This window comes from Leptonychotes weddellii, chromosome 7 (assembly GCF_054177405.1).
Source record: "Leptonychotes weddellii isolate Sample4059 chromosome 7, ASM5417740v2, whole genome shotgun sequence".
NCBI lineage: Eukaryota > Metazoa > Chordata > Mammalia > Carnivora > Phocidae > Leptonychotes > Leptonychotes weddellii.
In genome coordinates, this window is record NC_138375.1 from 85,596,496 (window position 1) to 85,619,521 (window position 23,026).

General features: G+C 38.8%; 2 protein-coding genes across 6 annotated transcripts in view; one reads left to right on the plus strand and one right to left on the minus strand.

Annotated features, from left to right (window-relative positions):
• Positions 1-23,026, plus strand: part of ACOT12 (acyl-CoA thioesterase 12) — an 82,396-nt gene that overhangs the window by 48,855 nt on the left and 10,515 nt on the right. The gene's annotated exons all lie outside the window — the stretch shown is intronic.
• On the minus strand, positions 94-9,885 carry ZCCHC9 (zinc finger CCHC-type containing 9). Of its 5 annotated transcripts, none has more exons than XM_031020994.2 (6): positions 9,795-9,885; positions 8,034-8,443; positions 4,661-4,811; positions 4,354-4,446; positions 1,930-1,998; positions 94-691 (listed from the first exon to the last, which is right to left on the minus strand). In XM_031020994.2, the coding sequence occupies exons 2-6, from the start codon at positions 8,415-8,417 to the stop codon at positions 573-575; spliced, it is 816 nt and encodes a 271-aa protein (XP_030876854.2). In that variant the 5' UTR covers positions 8,418-8,443; positions 9,795-9,885; the 3' UTR covers positions 94-572. The 5 variants fall into 5 exon arrangements, with proteins under 5 accessions (XP_030876854.2, XP_006749810.2, XP_081682767.1 ...); XM_006749747.3 differs by having other exon boundaries at positions 9,686-9,841; XM_081826641.1 differs by lacking the exon at positions 9,795-9,885 and adding an exon at positions 9,409-9,613.

Sequence of the window (23,026 nt, forward strand, 5' to 3'; positions counted from 1 at the left end):
ATTCACAAAAGATGGTGTTTCCAAAGGGTTTGTACACAGATATAAACAGACAATGGCTAGTACAATCCAGAACAAGGTATTCAGAAAAATAAGTAAATAGCAAATGAAATTTTATTAAATATTTTAAAAATACAGTAGATTTTGTGGCAACTTATAAATTCCTAATAATAAATTGTTATTTTGAACCAAGAAAACAATATAACCAAAAATTCAATTCCAAATGCAAAGCAGTTATACTTTGTTTAGGGGTGGTTCACATTAATGAATGGTTTTTAAAAGAAAGATGATTGTTACAATCAGGCATATAACCACTTAGTTATACCTAAGTTCTGTCTGTTAAAAATGTTCTTTTAGAGAATCCAATTTTAACATCTTCTACTTTTCTTCAGTGATTTTCTCCGGTGACAGAAGCACTCTTTAATGACAGCACTCAGGAAACGATGTGACCATTCCCCGATCATACTGGTATCTACAAAACAGGTGTCCAAGGGAGCCCAGCTCCAATTTGTGAAGTATGCCCGGTTCAGAATGTTTAACAATGAGGTGGTAACTAATGATAGTACTAATCATTATCAAAAATTAACAACTTTAGGTATCTTTGTCTTGAGTTCCTGTGGCTTAGGCACATCCAAAATTTCTTCATAGTCTGCGCTCATTCCCTTTGCCCAGCGACCAACTGTGACCATTCGATCTGTCAAGGGATGGAAGTCAGAATGTAAGAAAAATGGTAATCAAATACATCCCCATAGTTTGGTACTGGCTTAGCAAAGGAACTAGTTTTGACATGAATAATCACAAGGAGGGAAGACTCCATCACTAAAGAAGAGTGAGCATCCTGTAATTGATTATAACCCTTGATTTCAGAGTACCACAGGCAATTTCTCTCCCAATTAGGGAAATGCAGCAACTGCTTTGCAATGCACAAACTGATGAGAAAGCTCTTTCATTCTTTCCCAGAGTTCATCATTATAGAGTCAATGAATTCCAAGAATCTATAAACAGTAGGACTTATGAGGCATCGGTTTTAAATGCACAAGATTCCACCTGTGAAATTATACAACATCTGCTTTTCAGTCTTGTCATTCGGGAAGTGGCAATCCTCCCAGGAGGGAGAATTCAAATTCCACTTCCATCATTTCAGTCTCACTGCCTACAATCTAGATAAGAGCATAAACAAGAACTCTGGGTTTTCAAAGGGAAATGTTCGGGTAGGAAGTAAGAATGGGCAGACTTCTTTGTGTCGTACTGTGACTATTTGAGAGAAAAAGAAATGTGCTTTTTCCCTAAGAAGCACTACTTCTACCCTCCTGTCTTTCTTTCACTCAAGATTATCATCATTCCAATCCAGGTAAACTAATATAATAATGGTCTCCACTTCCCTCACATAGGTATAGTGAACATTTTTGAAGTTTTTGATGACCAACGGTAGTATTTCATTAGGAAGAAAATACAACTGGCCAGCTGATGTGTAGCTAACACAATTTTAGTATTTTTGGAAGTTCTTGCAACCAATTCTGAATCCTTTAGGTATAGATAAAGCAAACCATATGTGAGAATGCTCAATCATAAAAATATTGAGTTATTTTCATACTATTTTCTCTTAATGAATCAATATTTTTCTGTTAGTAACAGAATTGGCTCTATTGTTAAATTCATTAGTTGGCAAATAAGAATGTGTATAAGATGCTTTATAAAATCAGGGCCCTCTAGGGCTTAGTGGTCACCTTTTCCCCACCTGATAGTACCAGCTACTAATGCTCAGTTACTACTGCATCTACTCCTGACAGAGAAATGATTAGGTTGTCATTGCAGTAGGAAACCAGGCTGCCTTAAAATCAGCGGTACCTCAGTGAGTTAGTAGTAACAAAATTCAGCAGAAACACAGAATAATCACCTCAGGCCTTCTAAATGGAGGCCCAGAGAACTCACCTGAATTCTGACTCTCAGGGCAATCTTTCTTAAAATGTTCCACGGAGCCACAGAGTCTGCAGCAACCACCTATTAAAAGAGCAAAGTCACTGAAAACCTCTCATACTTACAAGGCATTGTAATGTCTCAAAGCACTTTTCTTATCTTCCTTGGTCCTCACAGCCTTGTCAGGTGCACAGGGAGGTGGAAACAGGAACATAGGTAGGTGCCACCATTCCTATTAGTAAGTCCACTCCCCAGGCAGGCTTTTGGATCCCACAGAGCACTAAACTGTCCCTACACAGCATGTCTTGTACCTGGCCTTCAGGGGAGAAGAGGGAAAGAGAGGAGAGCTATAACGGAAGAAGGTACTTGTGTTCTGGAGTGTCCAAGAGCCACTGCACAGAAGACCTTAACCATGGTTAGAGAGGCAAAGATGTGTGAACTGTTGAACCTGTAAGCAAAAGTGGTGTTCAGATGCATTTTTGGAGGAGGACGTCCATAGTTCTTATCAAATGATCAACAACCCCAAAAAAGATTAGGAGCCATTGCCCCACTGCTCATCTGTACAGGTCAGATGGGGGTGAGCCGTGACAAAAGGAATGAAATTCACTTTCATTCTAGTGCCTTCTATCTGCCAGGCCCTAACCCTAATAAAAATGCCTGTCTGCCTACTTTAAGCAACATTCCAGGACCATGAATTAAAACACACGTCGTTTCTAAAATTAGTCTTTCCCTTAATGGTCAAACACTATTACTTAATGGTCAAGCATTATCGTGACATGCTCATAATGTGAAGTGACTTACCCAGAAATACGACCCTATAGGATGTAAACCTGGCTGAATTCTCACTTCTATGTGATTTTTTTCCTTTGCTGCATTTTTCAAAAATATGTAGTCATTTTGCATAACCATGCAAAGCCATCTTTGTCCTTTAGTCATGTCATCTGACCTGTGTCATAAGTTCAAAGCTGAGAGGCACCTTTGGGCATTTTCCAGGGCCAGCTTCTTTACTGTTGTAGATGCCAGAGTGAAATAGGAGAAGCACTCTGAACAATCTATTTTAATTCTCAAAGCTCTTCAAGGTGGATACCATAATTCATCAAATCTAAGACACCACTGATTATAAGATGTATCATTATTTACATACCTCTCAGAAAAAAAAAAAAACCTGCCAATTACGTGGCACTCACCACTGGTAAGATACATTTTGAGTTCAGAGACATTAAAATGTGAAAAAATGTACATCTTAGAATCAAGGAAATACAGTTTTTCATCTCCATTTAACAGGCGAGGAAGCTGAGCTGAGAGAAATTAAATAACTCAGCCAAAGTCACCCTAGTGAGTGGTGGTACTGGAGCTATAACCAGTCAGCTTGATTCCAAAAGCTACACCTTTTCACTGGACTTCTTCCATGGAACCCAGGACGTGACACCCAAGAGGTGTCTGGAACCTGATGGAACCAGCTATCACATAAACACCTTACAGTAACAGAAAATTTCCTCCTTTAAGCTTTAGACATCACAGACTTTATTTAAGGAGCTTAAGATGTTAGTTGAGCTAAAGACAAGAAAGTTACATGATCCCATGCTAGACTATTAACCAAGGAATTCAGAAACAAAGATTACTACACATATTGAAGAGTGTACCAGCCCGTCTATCCAAAATGGTATGCTAGCCTGTGATTAAATTCACAACACTATTTTTTAAATCTTAGCTTGAGATATAACCCCTTTGCTTCTGTTGTTTTTAAAAATAGATATTTATTTTCTTTTTCTTTTTTTAGGAGAGAGAAAGAGGGCATGAGCAGGGGCAGGGGGCAGGAAGAGGGAGAAGCAGGCTCCCCGCGGAGCAGGGAGCCAGATGTGGGACTCGATCCCAGGACCCTAGGATCATGATCTGAGCCAAAGGCAGGCACTTAACTGACTGAGCCACCCAGGCGCCCTAAAAGTAGATATTTATAACATACTCTCACAAATGATGCTGAAACAAGCACAAAGCTTGAAATATACACTTTAGTTTTTTCTGACTTAATTAATATATCGTCATATTACACATAAAGTCCAGTACATAGAATAGAGTTTGATAAAAATTGAAATTCTTAAGGTGTTTTTATTTGTTCAAGAATTTACTGAAGAGCTGATTAAGAGTCTAAGTTAAATCACAACTCTGCGGGGCGCCTGGGTGGCTCAGTCGTTAAGCGTCTGCCTTCGGCTCAGGTCATGGTCCCAGGGTCCTGGGATCGAGCCCCGCATTGGGCTCCCTGCTCAGCGGGAAGCCTGCTTCTCCCTCTCCTACTCCCCCTGCTTGTGTTCCCTCTCTCGCTATGTTTCTCTCTGTCAAATAAATAAAATCTTTAAAAAATTAAAAAATAAAAAAATAAAATAAATCACAACTCTGCATGATAACTCACCTTTTTTGACATGTAAGGGTAACAGTACTCACCATCAGCATAGAGTCCTTTGGGATTATCAGGACATGATCTGGACAGATGCCCCATTTCCCCACAAACAAAACATTTTGCAAAAGGAAATTCACCTGTAAGGATCAACAGTTCCTGGTAAGTTGGCTAAGTACAGAACAAGTTACATAATTCATATTACTTTAAACACTCTGGGGGAAAAAAACCCTTATTTTTTCAAAACCTTGATTTCAAAATATTAAGTGCCATGTTCATGACAAACTCAGCTGTCCAAAAAAAACCCCACTTCCGACATTAACCAAATAAAAAACCAATAGAAAGAAAACATACCAAGAGCTGGGTCTACTTTGGCTTTGCACTTGGTTATTTCATGCTCTGTGGACCCACACCGATAACATATTCCAGTGCCCATATCTTGATTCTCAAGGGCAGCTGGGCAATCTGCAATCCCATGGCCAGGTTTTCTACAATGGAAACATACCTGGGGAAACAAAATGTGAGTTTCCAAATTACAAAACTACATTGGCTTTATTAATTCTTGTTATCAAAAATATCTTTAAAACGTCTCCCATTTGTTATCTAGCTCTTTTTAAAAAAATCTCAATATTTTATCTATAGAAAAAAGTTGTCTCATACATTCCTAAACAATAAAAAATGTCATCTCCATCAGACAGTCTCAGTGCTTTTGAAAACCCTCAATCCATAAATCCATCAATCTCAGACACAAAGTTAAAAATGGTTTCGTAGAAACTGCTTAAATGAATTAAGCAAATATGGACTATTTATTTCATTAATGGGAATATCTCCACTAGAAAAACTGAGTTTTCTGTGGAAAACAGAAAATGACCAAAAATTATTGGTCATAATTAATACTAGTACTTAAAAAGTTCATATATTTGAATAAATTTGAGTCAAATGATCCATTTAAGTTATGACTCAAATTATATTTCATACCAATAATGTATCTTACAGTTTTTATATCTTTAATACATATTCCTTAATATTCAGAATTAGGTGTTTCATTTTTAGAATATGTACACAACACATTTTAAAGGAATAATTCTAAGATGAAATATTTGGCTCCAACATCACACTAAACAATGATTTGGTTGCTTTACATACTACCTGGCAAGGAGAATAGTTATCGCTGCAATGAATGAGAACAGTAGTCATAATCAAACATGGTAGATACTCGAAGATATTTAGCTATTTTATTTAAACTGAAAAAGGTATATATATTTCTTGGATAACAAATAGTTTTTTCAAAAATTTTTTTGAAAATTTTTTTTCAAAATAAGCACGGGATTTTTAAAAAGCAAATTAAACAGACAAAACACAATATTTTGGGGCGCCTGGGTGGCTCAGTCATTAAGCGTCTGCCTTCGGCTCAGGTCATGATCCCAGGGTCCTGGGATCCAGCCCCACATCGGGCTCCCTGCTCAGCAGGAAGCCTGCTTCTCCCTCTCCCACTCCCCCCTGCTTGTGTTCTTGCTCTCGCTCTCTGTCAAATAAATAAAATCTTAAAAAAAAAAAAACAAACATACAATATTTTGCAACTGTGACCTCACTTTCTTTTTCTCCTGTTTCATAACATACTGGAAAAGAATGAGTCCCTTTAATATTCACTAACTTGTACATTTAGAATGAGCTGGTCCAAACAAAGAAAATGCAGTTATTATACAAGTTCAAGAAAAGCTATGGCTAAAAACTGGATCACCATAATAAGACTTGAAGTCTTGGTGAAGTCAGCATGGTCTCTAGTAACCTGACAGTTCACTGACTAGGTTTTACATGTTGTTTTTTTTTTTTAAAGATTTTATTTATTTATTCGCTAGAGGGTGTGCACAAGGTGGGGGGCAGAGGAGAGGAAGAGGGACAAGCAGACTCCCTGCTAAGCGCAGAGCCCTACACTGGGCTGGGGTGGGGGTGGTCCATGGGAGGGGGCTTGAGGTGGGGCTAGAGGCGGGCTGCATCCCAGGACCCTGTGATCATCACCAGAGCTGGTCAGACACTTAACTGACTGAGCCACCCAGGCACCCCAGGTTTTTACCTTTAAAACCTGATCTTCATGTAGATGGGACTTCATAAATTATCTTCATTTGTTAGCAATTAAGAACTGAAACTTAGGGGCGCCTGGGTGGCTCAGTCGTTAAGCGTCTGCCTTCGGCTCAGGTCATGATCCCAGGGTCCTGGGATCGAGCCCCGCATCGGGCTCCCTGCTCTGTGGGGAGCCTGCTTCTCCCTCTCCCACTCCCCTGCTTGTGTTCCCTCTCTTGCTGTGTCTCTCTCTGTCAAATAAATAAATAAAATCTTAAAAAAAAACTGATACTTAGAATGAGGTATTAAAAACGAGAAAACAAGCTATATACTATTTAAAGTATATGCTTTAATATAAAGCATTCATTTTTTTTCTTGAAAACCAATGTCTTTCTCCTTTAATTACAAATACAAAACTCTTAAAAGGTCACAGTATTAATTTTTTTCAAATAATATGCAACTCATCATATTGCCTATGTCAGTGAAATTATCTTTAAGTTACATTACCTTTGAGTTAAATGAACATAAATTTTTTTTTAAGATTTTATTTATTTGAGAGAGAGAAAGAGAGAGAGAGTGTGAGCACACATGAGCGGGAGGAGAAGGAGAGGGACAAGCAGACTCCTCAGTGAGCATAGAGCCTAATGCAGGGCTCAATCGCACAACCCTGAGATCATGACCTGAGCCTCACAAGAGTCGGATGCTTAACTGACTGAGCAACCCAGGCGCCCAGATAAAAAAAATATTTTTAAATAATTGTACAATTTAAACAAAACTATCCTGATCCAAATAAAAATGATTACCTTTTCTATCCAAATTTATCCATAAGGAATGTTTGATCAGCATTATCTCTAAATAATTATCTGCAAATATGTATAAAACTAATCTTGCAAATAAAAATGAAGGTGTAAAATGATAATACTGATTTTTATGTATCTTACTAGAAGACTTGGAAAATTCACTTAGAGAAGGGAAAGAATTATACGAAGTATTACATTTCCTATGTCTGACAGTTTAAAAATCTAGTGCTAGGCATAGAAATCAACTTGAAGCCCTAACATTCCTCTGAGAGTAGTATGGAGGTGGGAAGGACAAACCCAAGGGGTTTTAACTCTTATTACTCTGCTCTGTTACTAACTAGTGTGATTCTTACTAGATCTCATTCCTGTGCCTCAGTTTTTCATGAATAAAAACAAAATATCCTCTCCAAGGGAACCAGACATATTTAACCTGTTGCACTTAACCCTCCTCCTCACTTTGATTTTTTTTTTTTTTTAAATGGCTGTTTGAAAAGAAGCTATTGGAAGGCAGGACTAAGAACACAGGTTCTGAAGTCAGACAAACTCTGGGTTTGAATTTCATCTCTGCTACTATACTCGCTGAGGGGCTATCAGCAAGGTACCCTGTCTACACCTCAGTCTTTTCTCCCCATAGGAGAATAATGCTACCATCTTTACAGTGTTATTGTGATAATTAGTACATCAAGTGCCTAGCATATAGGAAGTGCTAAAAAAAAGTCCTAATGTTATTATTAGCCCTCAAAAAGATGCTTTATAAATCTAGTATGCAAGAGCATTCAGACTCTGCTAGAATATACATGTGTGAGTATATGAATAATAGTTATGACCTATATAAAGTAACGTTTCGGTAGAAGTAATGATCTTACCATTGCATTTTTCTTTGCTGCTTGTCTTTTTAATCTTCTTCCTTCCCGTCGACTATCTTTCTTCAAAGCAACTGCAATTTCTTCCCTTACCTCCTGACTGTCTGTTGCTATCATCTCTCCATTATGAACCATCTGTGAGTTTTGTCTTAGGTATTCCATGAATCCATTTACATCTTCATTTAAGTACTCCTTTTTCTTTTTGTTCTTTTTGTGTTTTGCTTGAGGAGCATCATTTCTAACAGAGAGCCTTTTGGCTTCAAGTTGTTTACTCTTTGATAGATTTTGGCCTTCTCCCTCAAAGGACCCCTTCTTCATGTCCTCCCATGATGTTGCAGTCAAAGGTCTCTTGTTATGTGCGGTAGTAACTCGTGCCCACCTGGTCATGATTTCATCAGCAGTATCTTATAAAGCTTTAAGACAAGCATGGCTGGTTAGTGACCATTAAAAAAAAACAAACACTAAAGATACACACTGTATCACATTATGCCCATATATTAAAGTCTTAATTATTAAAACACTTTTTACATCATTTAGGTATTTGTTTTTTTTTTTTAAGATTTTATTTATTTATTTGAGAGAGAGAGAATGAGATAGAGAGAGAGAGCATGAGAGGGGGGAGGGTCAGAGGGAGAAGCAGACTCCCTGCTGAGCAGGGAGCCTGATGCGGGACTCGATCCCGGGACTCCAGGATCATGACCTGAGCCGAAGGCAGTCGCTTAACCAACTGAGCCACCCAGGCGCCCCATCATTTAGGTATTTGTATATTTAATTCTATAATATGCTGCATAGATATGCCTATAAATCTAGCCCTTACCAGAAAAGCTACCACACCAGTAAAACAAAAACAACACGTATATAAATGCTTAAAAGTGTAAAACAATTCATGAAGTAACCAAATTACTTTGTAAAATTTGAATCACAAAGTAATACAGTGAATGAAGTTACTCTTCCCATATTCTGCAGTTTTCCTGGCTGTTTCATATCTGTAAATCCCAAGGCTACTTTCTTCCCATCTTCTTGCTTAGTTCAGTGAAAACAATTTGCATAGCAAATTAACTATTCAGAAATCCTGTCCTTTGACGCAAAGTTTGTCATTACAACTCTTCCCGGCAGACTGATAAGTAAAATATACACAAGTGTTTACGGTCACGTGATAATGCTGGGTCTTCTACTAATCAGTATAAACTACTACCAGCCCAGTGGTTTCAAATCATTTGCAATTATGAAGCCGCGCCCCCTTTAGGGAGGCATCCCGTGTACCAACCAGGGTTAAAACCTCAGCTCTCATCGTTAGAAACATCCTGCAACACACGCTGAAGGGCGGAGCCAATGAATAGGTGAGACGCGACCCAGCACTTCTACACCACGCGCGCACACTCATCACTGCAGATCCTGCGACTGTCACGGTAGGGCCTGGAGCTGTTCAAGAGGTGGATTGTCCTTCCGCTGAGTACCAGGGAAGGGGGAAGCTCTGAGTATCAAGATCTAGTCGACGGAGCCCACTCCCACGGCGGGTCCCAGTGGGGCTGGATGCGCCAGCCCAGGCGGCGAGCACCCGACAGCTGAGACCGGTCCCCGCGACGGCGCCCTCGGCGGGCCTCGCATCCCGGCACTCCAGCCCCATCTGGCGCTGAGAGCTGTTGGGGGCCTACCAGTCAGTCGCTGTGCCTTCCCGCCAGGTCCCTGCGAACGAACGGGAGGACTGTACAGCATCTGGGGGTCCCAGGGTCCTATCTCGCTTAGCCGTTCGTAACCGCTTACCGCGCACGAATCCTCCACGGCAGTTGAGTTAGCGAGCCAGAGAAGCCCGGCCCCCGGCGACCGAGTCGGCACTCGGGACCGGAAATACGTTGTCCCCGACAGCGCGTCACTTCCGGCAGGCAAAGCTGGTGTCGGAGGCGTAAGCTAGAGTATTGCCCTGCGCCGGTAAATGCGGCTGAGTATTTGTGGAGCGCCTAGCGTTTGAAGGGTGCAGTGCTGCACAACGGGGACACAGAGATGAAGAGTGCTTAATCCGTGCTGTCTGGAACCCACAGTGTAGTGGAAGAGTTGTACGGCAGGATGGGGGTGTGGGAAACACTGGAAAGATTTGAGAAGGTGACCTTTGAACTGTACTTCTAAAAACAAAAATCTATCAAATTTGGGGCGGGAATGAGTTAAGGGCTTTCCAGGTAGATGTAAGGTAAAAGTCTTGGCGCAGTAGTAGTGGGTCTTTCTCCTAGAAATCTAAAAAAAGACATTTAGGGCCCTATTGGGTGGAGAGTTGGTGCCTCGTGATCCTCCTGCCCAATGCTGGTTAAGCCTTCAATTGAAGTAATTATACTTTGTGGCCAAAGAATGTTGTCTTTTTAAGACGAAAACCCTCATTTAATTCATTATCTCAATCTTCTTCAAACAGCTACCCCCACCAGTTGTACTTAGTAGGGACAAAAGGCATTATCACATCACTCAGTTCACCAAGGTCGCTACTTCATTACCATCATTATGGTCAAGCCATCTTGCCCCTTAACTATCTTTCCACTTTATCTCCACTGCTACCTCTGTCTCAGGTTTCATCCCATCTCACCTGGATTACTGGCAGCTGGTCTGGGCATCTACTTTTTACGCCACTCCCTCATCCATTTCCATGCCTTAGCGAAGTGAACTTTTGAAAGTGTAAATTAGGGGCGCCTGGGTGTTGCCGTTGTTAAGCGCGGACTCTTCGCTTTCTGCTCAGGTCAAGATCTCAGGGTCCTGGGATCCAGTCCTGAGCCCTGTCTGGCTCCACGCACAGCAAGGAGTCAGCTTGAGATTTTCTCTCTGCCTCTGCCCCTCCCACTCCTGAGCAAATCAGTAAGTAAATCTTAAAAAAAAAAAAAAAAAAAAATCAAATTGTTACCCTTCTACTTTAATCCCTTCCATAGTTTCCCATTGCTCTTTTTCTTCTTTTTTTAAACATCTTTTTTTATTTTAGAAGGAGCACACATCGGGGTGGGGGTGGGGGGGAAGAGGGACAGAGGGATAGAGGGTCTTAAGCAGGCTCCATGCCCAACGTGGAGTCCCACACAGGGCTCAATCTTATGACCCTGAGGTCATGGCCTAAGTTGAAATCAAAAGTCAGACGATTAACACACTGGGCCACCCAGGCACCCCTCCCATTGTTCTTAAGATGAACTTCAAACTCAACTTGGTATTAAATACCTCCCTACTTCACTAGTCTCACCCTGCGCAATCTCCCCTTTTTTGACCAGGAGACTTTCCTCAGTTTCTCAAATGCTGCGTGTACCTCGCTATCTTCAGGCCTTTATAGCTGTTGTCTTTGCACCGCAGTCTTTCTTCTTTCAGCTAAGGTATTTACCCTTAAAGGCTTTTCACATTTTATTCTTAAGTAAGCTTTCCTATTCCCCTCCCCTGCCACCCAAATAATGAATTGTGTAATAAGTTGTTTATTGCATTCCTGTTGCCTCTTATATAGTTGGTACTCAGTATGTTTTTGTTAAATGAGGAGTAAGTACATTGCAATGCTTGTTAAAGCAAACTAGGAAGTGACCTGATTTTCTTTAGGAGGAAAGATTAAAGTCAATGCTGTAGGAATAATGGGATTTGGTATGGTGAATATCTCAAATATCTTCGGTCTTATGGTGGGGGAAGTTGTAAAAGATAAAAAAATTCCTCCAGCTCTTGAAGAGAGGGAGCTTCCTAAACGTTGTATGGTTATCCACTTCATACTATGTTCTCAACCAGTTGGCTTCAGGTTCTAAGCACCAACCTAGGGACATTTCATAAAGGTTTTCTTTTGTAGAAGCCAGGTACTTGCACATAATGTATACCACTAGAGGGTGCATTCAACTAAAACTTACCTTTTTAGTATTACGTTGAATTTTAAACTGTAGAAAGTTGTTCATTTCCTGGCAGTGAAGGAACATGAACTCAAATTGTTTTTGTGGAAGTACATCAAGTGAAGATTAGTAATTGAATAAATAAGTCGTGGAAATCCTGTGGGATTCAGAAGAAAATCTCACTATTGCTACTAATAACAGCAAACTTTCATTGAACATTTTATAGGTACCTAGCACTGTGTGCTGAATGCTCTTCATTCATTGCTTACTTCACCCAGTATCCTGAGAGGTAGGTACTATATTTTGTCCATCTTACAATAAGGAAGCACTCTTGGAAAGCTGAGGTAACTTACCCAAGGTCACGCATTAGTAAGAGGTAGAGTTATGATTTGAATGAAGATCTCTGTTCAAAGGTGTGGGCTCTGCTACCATGAAATAGTGCAGGGGATTGTTTGCCTGCTTGAACCGGCTTTGAAACTAAGTTATCCTTGCCCATGTGAGACTTTATGTTCTTAGAATGTACTCACTTTTACAGTTGATGGGATTATCTTTTTATTAAATTTTAGCCATTCAGATATTATTGAAATACTACAAATATGCTATTTTCATAACAGTATTATCTACAGGGTAAAAAATTTTTTTTAAGAGTGAGATCTAGAGCAGGCACATGCAAGAGGGCCGGATCTCAAGCCGACTCCACGCTCAGCCCAGAGCCCAGTGTGGCTCTCAATCTCATGACCCTGAGATCATGACCTGAGCTGATACTGAGTGTCAGACACTTAACCAAATGACCCACCCAGGTGCCCCTCCACAGGATGAATGTTAAGTGAGGAGCTTAAGTTTTGGTTATGAAGGACCAAAGGACCTCATTTTTAGAAAATTGTCAAGTGTATTATGCAGACAAAAGATATAAAACATACAAAGTAATTATAAAACACATTCATGTCAAAACTACCCAGTTTAAGAAGCTGACTATTGCCAGATATTGATTTAAATTATATTGTAATTTTTTACACGGGCAATACATTTTTATGTTTCAAACAAAATAGTTATGTTAGAAGATTGCTATAAACAGTCTCATCCTGATAATTAGAAATTTTGAGCAAAATATAAACAACTGTGTGAGGATTCTGAAGAGTAAGTAAATGCAGACCCTTGTGGAGGGAAGTCAAAATCCAAAGAAGCAATTAGCACATGGGTGAGTGCATGTGTGCGTGTGTGTGTGTGTGTCTTGACCTAGACAGTGGGTCACAGTCACAAAGTGCATGAGCAGCTAAAACTGTAACAGAAATCCTGCCATCATTTTTCTGGCTGGAAGAACCAGAGGTAAAAAGCATGTAGCAGCCATACCTGGAAAGTGAGGGGGAATCCTGGAAGGGAGAGAGCCATAAAAAGGATGTTTCTACTTCTGTATGTGAAGCCTTGAGCTAGCTCCTGACCCCACATGCACAAGACAAACTCAGAGGCTTAAAGAAATGAACTGAGATTTGATGGCCACCCACAAAAAAAAGAGACAAAGCCTGTAACACAAGTCTAAAAAAATTAACTGCCTACTAAAATTTTTTTTTTTTTGTAAGGATTAAAACAATTCAGAGTATATACAAAATACCATCCACAATGTCCGGGATAAAAATCCAGAATGTAAACTTACACTGGTTCAGTGGTACTTTGAATTCTGGTGGTCTTCTGCTGGTCTTCTTGCCTGCTACTATTTCTTTTTCAAGTCCTCAAATAGCTGATCTATGTGTTATGTTTTATAGATGCATTCAGTGGGAGACACAGGGTGGAGTGTGCTCATTCCATCTTACCTGGAATTGGAACCACTCCCATTAGAATTTTGAATCCTCACTCTTGTCTAGATTGTGTCAAGGTAAGAGGTGCTTGGCCAGCCTAGCTAAAATGACCAGTAGGTGCTGCAGGACTAGGAGTGTCCAAGGCCCAGCCTCAGGGAGCTGGCCCTCTAGCTGAGTCTTAAACTAGTGTGAGCAGATTCAAAACAAGCTCTGTAACTATAGAGTATTTGGAATGGAGGATAGTGAATCTAGAAAGGATGGCTGGGATCAGATTTTGCCAGTTGAGTGTTTTTTAATGCCAGATCAAAGGGTTTGCATTTTATTCTTTAGAGCTTAAGCAATGAAGAACTATACATAATTTTTTTAGATTATACAGTAGATCCCATAAGATCTAGAGAAGAGTGTACGTACATAAACCTGTACCTGATGGTGTGCTCAGAACCCTGATGCTTACTGAACTTCTTTGGAATATACAGAAAATAAGCTAGAGAGAGAGGGGAAAATAATTAATGACCCTGCTATTGGAAATAAAATTGAGATCCAGACCAGTGACATTCTAATAGCTTCTTTCTTAAAAATCTATCAATTTTTTAAGCTGCTTTAGAACCCTTACAATAAAACCAATGGGTAAAGCAGTTATGAGTTCCTTTTTTCTTCTTTCAGCATCATTTTACACTCTTTAATGAATATGCATTACATTTAGAATTTTTATTAAAGAATTTTTAAAATTTTTTATTTAAATTCAATTTAATTAACATGGTATATGGAGGTAGAATTTAGTGATTCATCAGTTGCATATAACACCCAGTGCTTGTTTCATCAAGTGCCCTCCTTAATGCCCATCACCCAGTTACCCCGTCTCCCTACCCATCTCCCCTCCAGCAACCCTCAGTGTGTTTCCTAGAGCTGAGTCTTACAGTTTGTCTCTCTCTCTCTGTTTTCGTCTTGTTTTTCTAAAGAGTTTCTTAATCCATAAGAGTTTTGAAACTGCACATGAGAATTTCCAGTTATGTATAGATTTATAGAAATACATACCTCAAAAATCTTACAGTCTTGTTTTATGGGGCAGTAAACGAAATGTCAGAGAAGTTAAGTGATTGCCATACTACTGGTGAGAGCTTTATTACCTGACATGCACATGGAGGTGACCCTGTGCTTTTATTTCTTCATTTTCTCACTTAGTAACAAAGTTACAAGCAGTATTGTTTTGTTTCAGAGGTGGAAAAAAAAGGTATCTGAAGTGTTTAACAGGAGAAACCCATTAGTGGAAGTTGCTTGAGGTCGCTAAACAATAGGGAATGGGAATACTATTACATTTGTATTCTCCCATGAAAAAGCTTAAATCTTTTTCATATTCTTTGTTTAAACATGAGTAGGAATAGCATTGTGAATATTAATCACAAAAGTGATGTGGCCCTCTGACTCTAATCTAACCCTCTCCTGGTGTATCTCTCAAGTTCGAGTTCCTAATCATGCTTTTTAGTGGTTACAGCATCTAGTGCTTCAAATGAATACTTGAACCTAAATTACATATAAGTGGTAAGATTTCCAAGCTCTCTTCTCTGAAAGCAGTACTTCTGCTTCTCTTATGTCTGAGGAAATGCTACCTGATTTGGGTCCTGGATGATCCCTTCAGAGGGAGCGGAAGGAGGTCTGTAGTTCTAGATGGAATTCTATAAAATGTGGTAGGTGAGGAAAAAGCATTTTTTGATATCTACTGTATGCCAGTACCTTCTTAAATGCTAGATACATAAAAATGACCGAGTCCTTGCCTCTCAACAAACAACAACCTGTGAGGGTAAGATATGCAGACTGGTAAACCACTGGGAAGGCAGTAAGTGAAGGAATTACACTGGTAGTAAAGATTACGGGGATAAATTCATTCTTCCTGGGAGATTTTAGAAAACTTCACAGTAGAGTCTGTTACAGACAACTGGGAATGGAGATTAGGGAGGTGATGGGGAGGAGTTAGTAAAAAAAAATAATCAATTTGATCATTATCTCCAGTAAGCTGAAATGCTTTGTGTAAATGAGATGTGTGCACAGAGGGAGGGAGGGAGAAGAATTTAAGGTAATATTTTATAAAGGATGAAAGTGAACATAACCAAGTGACCAAAATGTGTAGTACAGATTTAGTAACTACCATAAGAAATCTACCTGTGATTCTCTGGGTAAAAAATAATAAACGACTTAGGATGAACTAATTTAAGAGAATCACATAGTAGGAAAAAACTAGCCCTCCAAAAGGTTTGGTATAGAAAATAAATGTGACGAGCACTGGATGTTATACTACACAACTGATAAATTAGTGAACACTATATCTGAAACTAAATATATACTATATGTTGGCTAATTGAATTTAAATAATAAAATAAAATAAATGGTCATGGGAAGAAAGGTCCCACAAATATTTTAGGGAATATTTATGGACCAGGAAAATGTATAAAATGATATTGTCTATATTCTGGAAGATGTGAACCAATGATGGTGAGCTCCAAGAAGACGAATTGGGCTCAGTCCACACCCCCCAGAAAAACACTTAAGCCCATAATACCCCAAGGGATAAATGGAGGGCAAATGTGGAATTGTGTCCAGCTGTGGCCAGAGCAGCTCAATATGGAAATCACTAGCAAGCTTTCAAATAGAACATTAGTTACATTGGGTATATGTTGCTTTTAGCTACCTACAGGATGTGTGTTGGAGCAGGAGAGCAAATCAGGTAGTGGAACTTCTTTTAAACCAGATTGTACACTCTTCAGTCTGCAGGTGTTGCTGATTTTCCTGTTTTAAAGGAAACGACTTTGTTTTAAAAACATTGAGGATGGTGGTGATGGTTGTAAGTGTGCTTAGTACCACTTTACACTTAAAACGGTTAAAATGGTAAATTTTATGTATGTTTTACTATTTAAAAATAGAAAAACTGGTATTTAACCTTTAACAGTAGTACTTCCATCTTCTCGAAGTTCATTTTTACATCTTTTACTATTTAAGGAGCTGTTCTTAAATTTAAGAAGTTGTTGGGGTGCCTGGGTGGTTCAGATGGTTAAGCGTCTGCCTTCGGCTCAGGTCATGATCCCAGGGTCCTGGGGTCGAGCCCCGCATCGGGCTCCCTGCTCGGCGGGAAGCCTGCTTCTCCCTCTCCCACTCCCCCTGCTTGTGCTCTCTCTCTCGCTGTGTTTCTCTCTGTCAAATAAATAAATAAAATCTTTAAAAAAAAAAAAATCAAGTTGTTACTTGCGTATAATTTTCCTTTCTTATAAAAAATTCAGTTACCAATTTGAATTTAGAAAGTGTTCTTTGTGAAGAACAAAGCATTAAAAAACCCCCCACTATTAAGCATTTTATGCTCTAAAGCTTCCCAAATAGTTATGAATGGTAGTACTCATTACATACTAGTACTCATGAGCAGTAATAGTCACTTACCCTTGGGGAAAACTAAGATATGGAGAGCATAACTAACATTAAATCTGTCAAAACTGGATCCAGGATTTAAAATGTATGGTCCCTTTCCTGTGCTCAGAGATATGGCCATGTCACCTTCTGTGGTTGCCTAATAATTCATTCTATTATTTTTCAGGTTCATACTAAAATACACATTGATACCTCAAAAATCCTCATCTGTCCTTCCCAGTTTAATATTCTTCTGAATCTCATAGTGCAATCCTATTTGGAGGTGGTTGGACTCCCCCAACCCTCACCACCAACCCCCCCCCGCCACATACTCATGATGAATATATTTCTAGAAGAGATGAAAAACAGGGGCCTTATTGGCTTGAAAGGTGCTAGCAGCTTAAAAGAGGGGAAAAAAATCTCATCAGTATAATGAGAAAATGTGGGATCTGAGAGAAAAATTTAGTGTCTATTAACCCCCCCACACACACACACAGGATGGCAAAAGACAAATTGATCTGTCTTAATTAAGCTAAAGCATTAGACCATTAAGTGAATGTTGAAGAACTGTGCCAGGGAGTGTGTTGAATATAATGTGTTACTTAAAACCTTTAGTAAAACTTTTTACCTGTTTACAAGAGAGAGGTGATAGCACTGTCAACCAAATTGTTGTCAAAAGAATAAAGTGCATAAAAGACTTTAGAACCAACCCTCTTTTACTCATTAAAGTCTCCTAGTGCTTCATTAATTTTAATGGTATAATCTGGTTCTGATTGAAGTGCACCGGAGTAGTTAGTGCCTCATCAGCACTGATGAGTTCCCAGTAATTCAGGCCATGATGGCAAAAATCACATGTCTGTTTACATCTACTCCATGCATGTTTGTCCATGTCTTCAGCACAGCTTTTACATCGCAGGAACCCACTGTCTTCTCTCTGACCCCACGTATATTATGCAAAAGAGATTGCTATTTTCAGAGCTGCTTTTATACAAGTGAGTTCTGTGCAAACAGATTTTTGTGGAGATGCGAGAATAGAACATGTCTTCCCCTTCAGATTCAGTATACCAGTCACCTACGTGAGTCAAATGCATTTTTGAAAAGTAAGGAGTCTGATGTGTATGTTAAAAAGTAAATGACAGGCTCAGTTCATTGTATTACCACTGTAGCTCTAAGATTCATAAAACTAATTAAAAATTTTAATTCAAATATAATTAGCATACTGTGTTATATTAGTTTCAGGTGTCTAATATAATGATTGAGTAATTCTAGCCATTAATCAGTGCTCATCATAAGTGTACTCTTAGTCCCCTTTACCTATTTCACCCGTTTCCCTTCCCACCCCACCTACCTCCCCTCTGGCTACCACTGGTTCTCTATATTAAGAATCTGGTTTTTTGTTTCTTTTTTTTCTTTTTCTTGAATTCCACTTATGAGTGAAAGCATATGGTATTATCTTTGTTTGACCTATTTCACTTAGCATTATACCCTCTAGATCCATCCATGTTGCAAATGACAAGATTTCATTCTTTTTTATGGCTGAGTGATGTTCCATTGTATATATCTACCAAATCCTCTTAAATTCTGCTTTTACAGTTCCATAATTACATCTCTCAAACTGATTTACTCATTGTCAAATATATTCTTAAAGATAATTATGGTGCACCTCCTTAATCTTTGAGGTATTTTTTATCTGGTGTGGGTATTTTCATAGCATGAGGATAAGTGATTCAGTGAACATATGGGCCCAAAGCAAGAGATCAAACAGTCTAACCCCATCCCTACTATAGAACAAAACAATAGCACTTAGACATTAGTAGCAACTGGGTAGGGCTTTCTTCGATGATGTGAAGGTGTGTCCACCAGTTGTGACCTCCCCCTTTTCTAGGTTCCATGATAACCGTTTGCCTTCTCTTCACATAGGTTTTTTACAGAAAAGATAAAATATAGTTAATTTGGCTTTCTTTTCTGAGTCATTTGGTTGTAGACTTGCAGTTCTTTGGTTTGGTCTTCCAGATGACTAATCTCCATTATGTGCAGATTTTTCTAGTTTAATTCTCAGATGGCAGTTTTACCTTTTCTTGAGGGTTTTGAGGATCCCTATTAAATGCTCTGTGTCTCAAAGGCAGTATAAGTATAGGTCTCTACATATATAAGAAAAATAAATTTGGTTGGCCCTCGAACAGCATGGGTTTGGACTGCATGGATCCACGTGGATTTTTTTCAGTATGGAACTGTAAATGTATTTTCCTTAATGATTTTCTTGACTTTTTTTCTAGCTTTATTGTAAGAACACAGTGTGTATAATACATGTAACATACAAATATGTGTTAACTGACTATCCTATCAGTAAAGCTTCTGATTAACAGTAGGCTATCAGTTAAGTTTTGGGGGTTCAAAAGTTATATGTGGAGTTTTGACTGTGCAGGGGATCAGCACCCCTAACCCCCACCGTGTGTAAGGGTCAACTGTATTTGGGGGATTTAGTTCATACCACTAACCCCACCCCCACCCCCGCCTTTTCTAAGATGTTCCTTAGGAAGTGAGATCCATGGAAGCCACTTGGAAGCTTCTCCTAGAAGTCTGTATGATGCCAAGAGTAGATGGTAGTGGCCATGCACATTTATCACTGAGATCTCCTCTTGCAGGGGGCATAGTTCACCACTCCAGCCAGATAGGACCCCTCTGGATCAACCATCATGCTCATACTGAGTCCAGGCTTCCCGTACTCTGCTTTCAGCTCATAAATGAGCAAGGCCCATTCCTGCCTTAGGACATGCAAGACTTTTCCAACAGGCGTGAAGACCCCCATGGGCCTGTATGAAACTTTCCTGGACCTGTGTTGTAGTCTGGGACTTCCCTTCTTCCCTCTCATTCTAGTATGGTGTTCTGAACACATCTCCCTTCTCATGTTCCCTCCTACAAATAGCACTTTCATGTTGAATCCTGCCATGACATCTGCTTCCTGGCCAACCCAGATGCAGTTGATAATTTTGTTTCAGGCCTTTGGGTTCTTCCTGATACTTTTGTTAACTTGTCCTATGGAATACTGAGAAAGAAATGTTGTGTATTTGTTTATTTCCTCTTTAATTTCTGTCAGTTTGGGCTTCATGTATTTTGAAACTTAGATGAATACATATGTAGAATTTATAAGTTTTCTCAGTGGATTTACATGTACATAATTATAAAATGTCTTCCCTTCATCTTTTTGTTTTAAAAAAAAAGAACCATTTTATTATCTTTTATGATAATTTAGGCTGTCTGAGCTCAGCTGAATGTCTTTTATGTTTTGGAGATTTGTCAGTTTTATCTCATGCATCTGTAGTTGTTTTTTGTTGTTATTTTCACTGAGTAGTATTCAGACTGTTACTAAAATCAACAGTTTTACATCTTGCAGTGTCTTCAGAGTATCACTCTCTCTTGACTTACTATGTTGTTGTTTTTTTTAATTTTAATTCCAGCAGAGTTAACATACAGTGTTATATTCATTTCAGGTGTTAAAATGTGGTGATTGAACAATTCTATACTCAGTGCTCATCAAGATAAGTGTACTCTTAAGCCGCTTCATCTATTTCATCCATCCTCCCTCACCACCCCTCTGGTAACCATCAGTTTGTTTTGTATAGTTAAGAGTCTGTTTCTTGGTTTGTTTTTTTTCTTTGTTTGTTTTGTTTCTTAAATTCCACATATGAGTGAAATCATGAAGTATTTCTCTTTCTCTGACTGATTTCACTTAGCATTATACTCTCTAGATCCATCTATATTGTTGCAAACGGCAAGATTTCATTCTTTTTTATGGCTAATACTCCATTGTATATGTATATACCACATCTTGATTCATTGCTCTATCAGTGGACGCTTGGGCTGCTTCCATAATTTGGCTATTGCAAATAAAGCTGCAGTAAGCACAGGGGTGCATATATCTTTTCAAAATAGTGTTTCTGTGTCCTTTGGGCAAATACCCAGTAGCGGAATTACTGGATCGTATGGTAATTCTATTTTTAATTTTTTGGGGAGCCTCCATAATGTTTTCCACAGCAGCTGCACCAGTTTGCATTCCAACCAACAGTGCAAGAGGGCTCCTTTTTCTCCACATTCTTCACACATTTGTTGTTTCCTGTGTTTTTGATTTTAGCCATTCTCAGAGGCTGAGGTGCTACCTCGCTGTGGTTTTGACTTGCATTTTCGTGATGATTAGTAACGTTGAGCATCTTTTCACGTGTATGTTGTCTCTGGAGAAATGTCTGTTCATGTCTTCTGCCTGTTTTTCAGTTGGATTATTTGTGTTTTTTGGTGTTGAGCTGTATAAGTTTTTTTTTTTTTTTTAATTTATTTATTTGACAGAGAGAGACACAGCGAGAGAGGGAACACAAGTAGGGGGAGTGGGAGAGGGAGAAGCAGGCTTCCTGCCGAGCAGGGAGCCCGATGTGGGGCTTGATCCCAGGACCCTGGGATCATGACCTGAGCCAAAGGCAGACGCTTAACAACTGAGCGACCGAGGTGCCCTTTTTTTTTTTTTTAAAGATTTTATTTATTTTTAGCGCTTCTCAAATTTTAATGTGCATCAGAATCAGCTGGAATTTGTTTAAAAAAAAACAGATTTCTGGGTAACCCCCACCAGAGTTTCTGATTCAGTAGGTCTGAGGTGGGTCCAAGACTGCATTTCTAATAAATTCCTGGGTGATGCTGAGATTGCTGGTTTGGAGGCCACACTTTGAGAACCACGAAGCTTTCCTTTCTCTTCTATTTTTTGAAATACTTTGAGAAGAAAGAAACTCTTTAAATGTTTGGTAGAATCACCTGTGAAGCCGTCTGGTCCTGGACTTCTGTTTGTTGGGAGTTTTTTGATCACTGATTCAATTTCATTCCTGGTAATTGTTCTGTTTAAATTTTCTATTTCTTCCTGATTTAGTTTTGGGAGATTATAGGTTTTTAGGAATTTATCCATTTCTTCTAGGTTGTCCAATTTGTTGGCGTATAATTTTTCATAATATTGTCTTACAATCCTTTGTATCTCCGGTGTTGGTTGTTATTTCTCCTCTTTCATTTCTTATTTTAAGTGTTTTGTTTTTTTTTTTTTAAGAGTCTGGATAGAGGTGTAACATTTCTGTTGATCTTTTCAAAGAACCAGCTCCTGGTTTCATCGTTCTATTTCTTTTTCTTTTTTTTCTTTTTATTTATTTATTTTTTTTAGATTTTATTTCATTTATTTTTGCTTCAATTTTTATTTCCTTCTATTGCTTTTGGGTTTTCTTTGTTCTTCCTTTTCAAGCTCCTTTATATTTAAGTTTAGGTTGTTTATTTGAAATTTGTCTTGTTTCTTGAGCTAGGCCTGCATTGCTATATTCTTCCTTCTTAGAACAGCTTTTGCTGCATTCCCCAAAATTTTGGACTGTTGTGTTTTCATTTTCATTTGCCTCCATGTACTTTTTGATTTCTTCTTTGATTTCTTGACTAACCCATTCATTGTTAGGTAGCATGTTATTCAGCCTACATGTATTTCTGTTCTTTCCAGATTTTTTCTTGTGGTTCATTGCTAGTTTCATAGCTTTGTGGTCAGAAAAGATGCATGATATGACTTCAATCTTTGTGAATTTGTTTAGACTTGTTTTGTGACCTAATACGTGATCTATTGTGGAGATTGTTCTATGTGCACTTGAAAAGAATGTGTATTCTGCCTTTTTAGGATGGAATGTTCTGAATATATCTGTTAGATCCATCTGGTCCAATGTGCATTCAAAGCCACTGTTTCCTTGTTGATTTTCTGTTTGGATGATCTATCCATTGATGTAAGTGGGGTTTTAAAGTACTATTATTGTATTACTAATGATTACTTCCTTTATGCTTGTTATTAGCTGCTTTATGTATTCACATGCTCCCACATTGGGTACACAAATATTTACAATTGTTATGTCTTCTTATTGGATTGTTTCCTTTATTATATAGTGTCCTTCTTTGTCTCTTGTTATGGTCTTTGTTTTAAAGTCTATTTTGT

Coding starts and splice junctions, on each gene's coding strand:
- ZCCHC9 (XM_031020994.2), bottom strand. CDS start 8,417: ATGACCAGGTGGGCACGAGTTACTACCGCACATAACAAGAGACCTTTG. Junction 4,447..4,660: donor CAAAGTAGACCCAGCTCTTG/GTATGTTTTCTT, acceptor TGATCCTTACAG/GTGAATTTCCTTTTGCAAAA. Junction 692..1,929: donor CCCTGAGAGTCAGAATTCAG/GTGAGTTCTCTG, acceptor ATCCCTTGACAG/ATCGAATGGTCACAGTTGGT.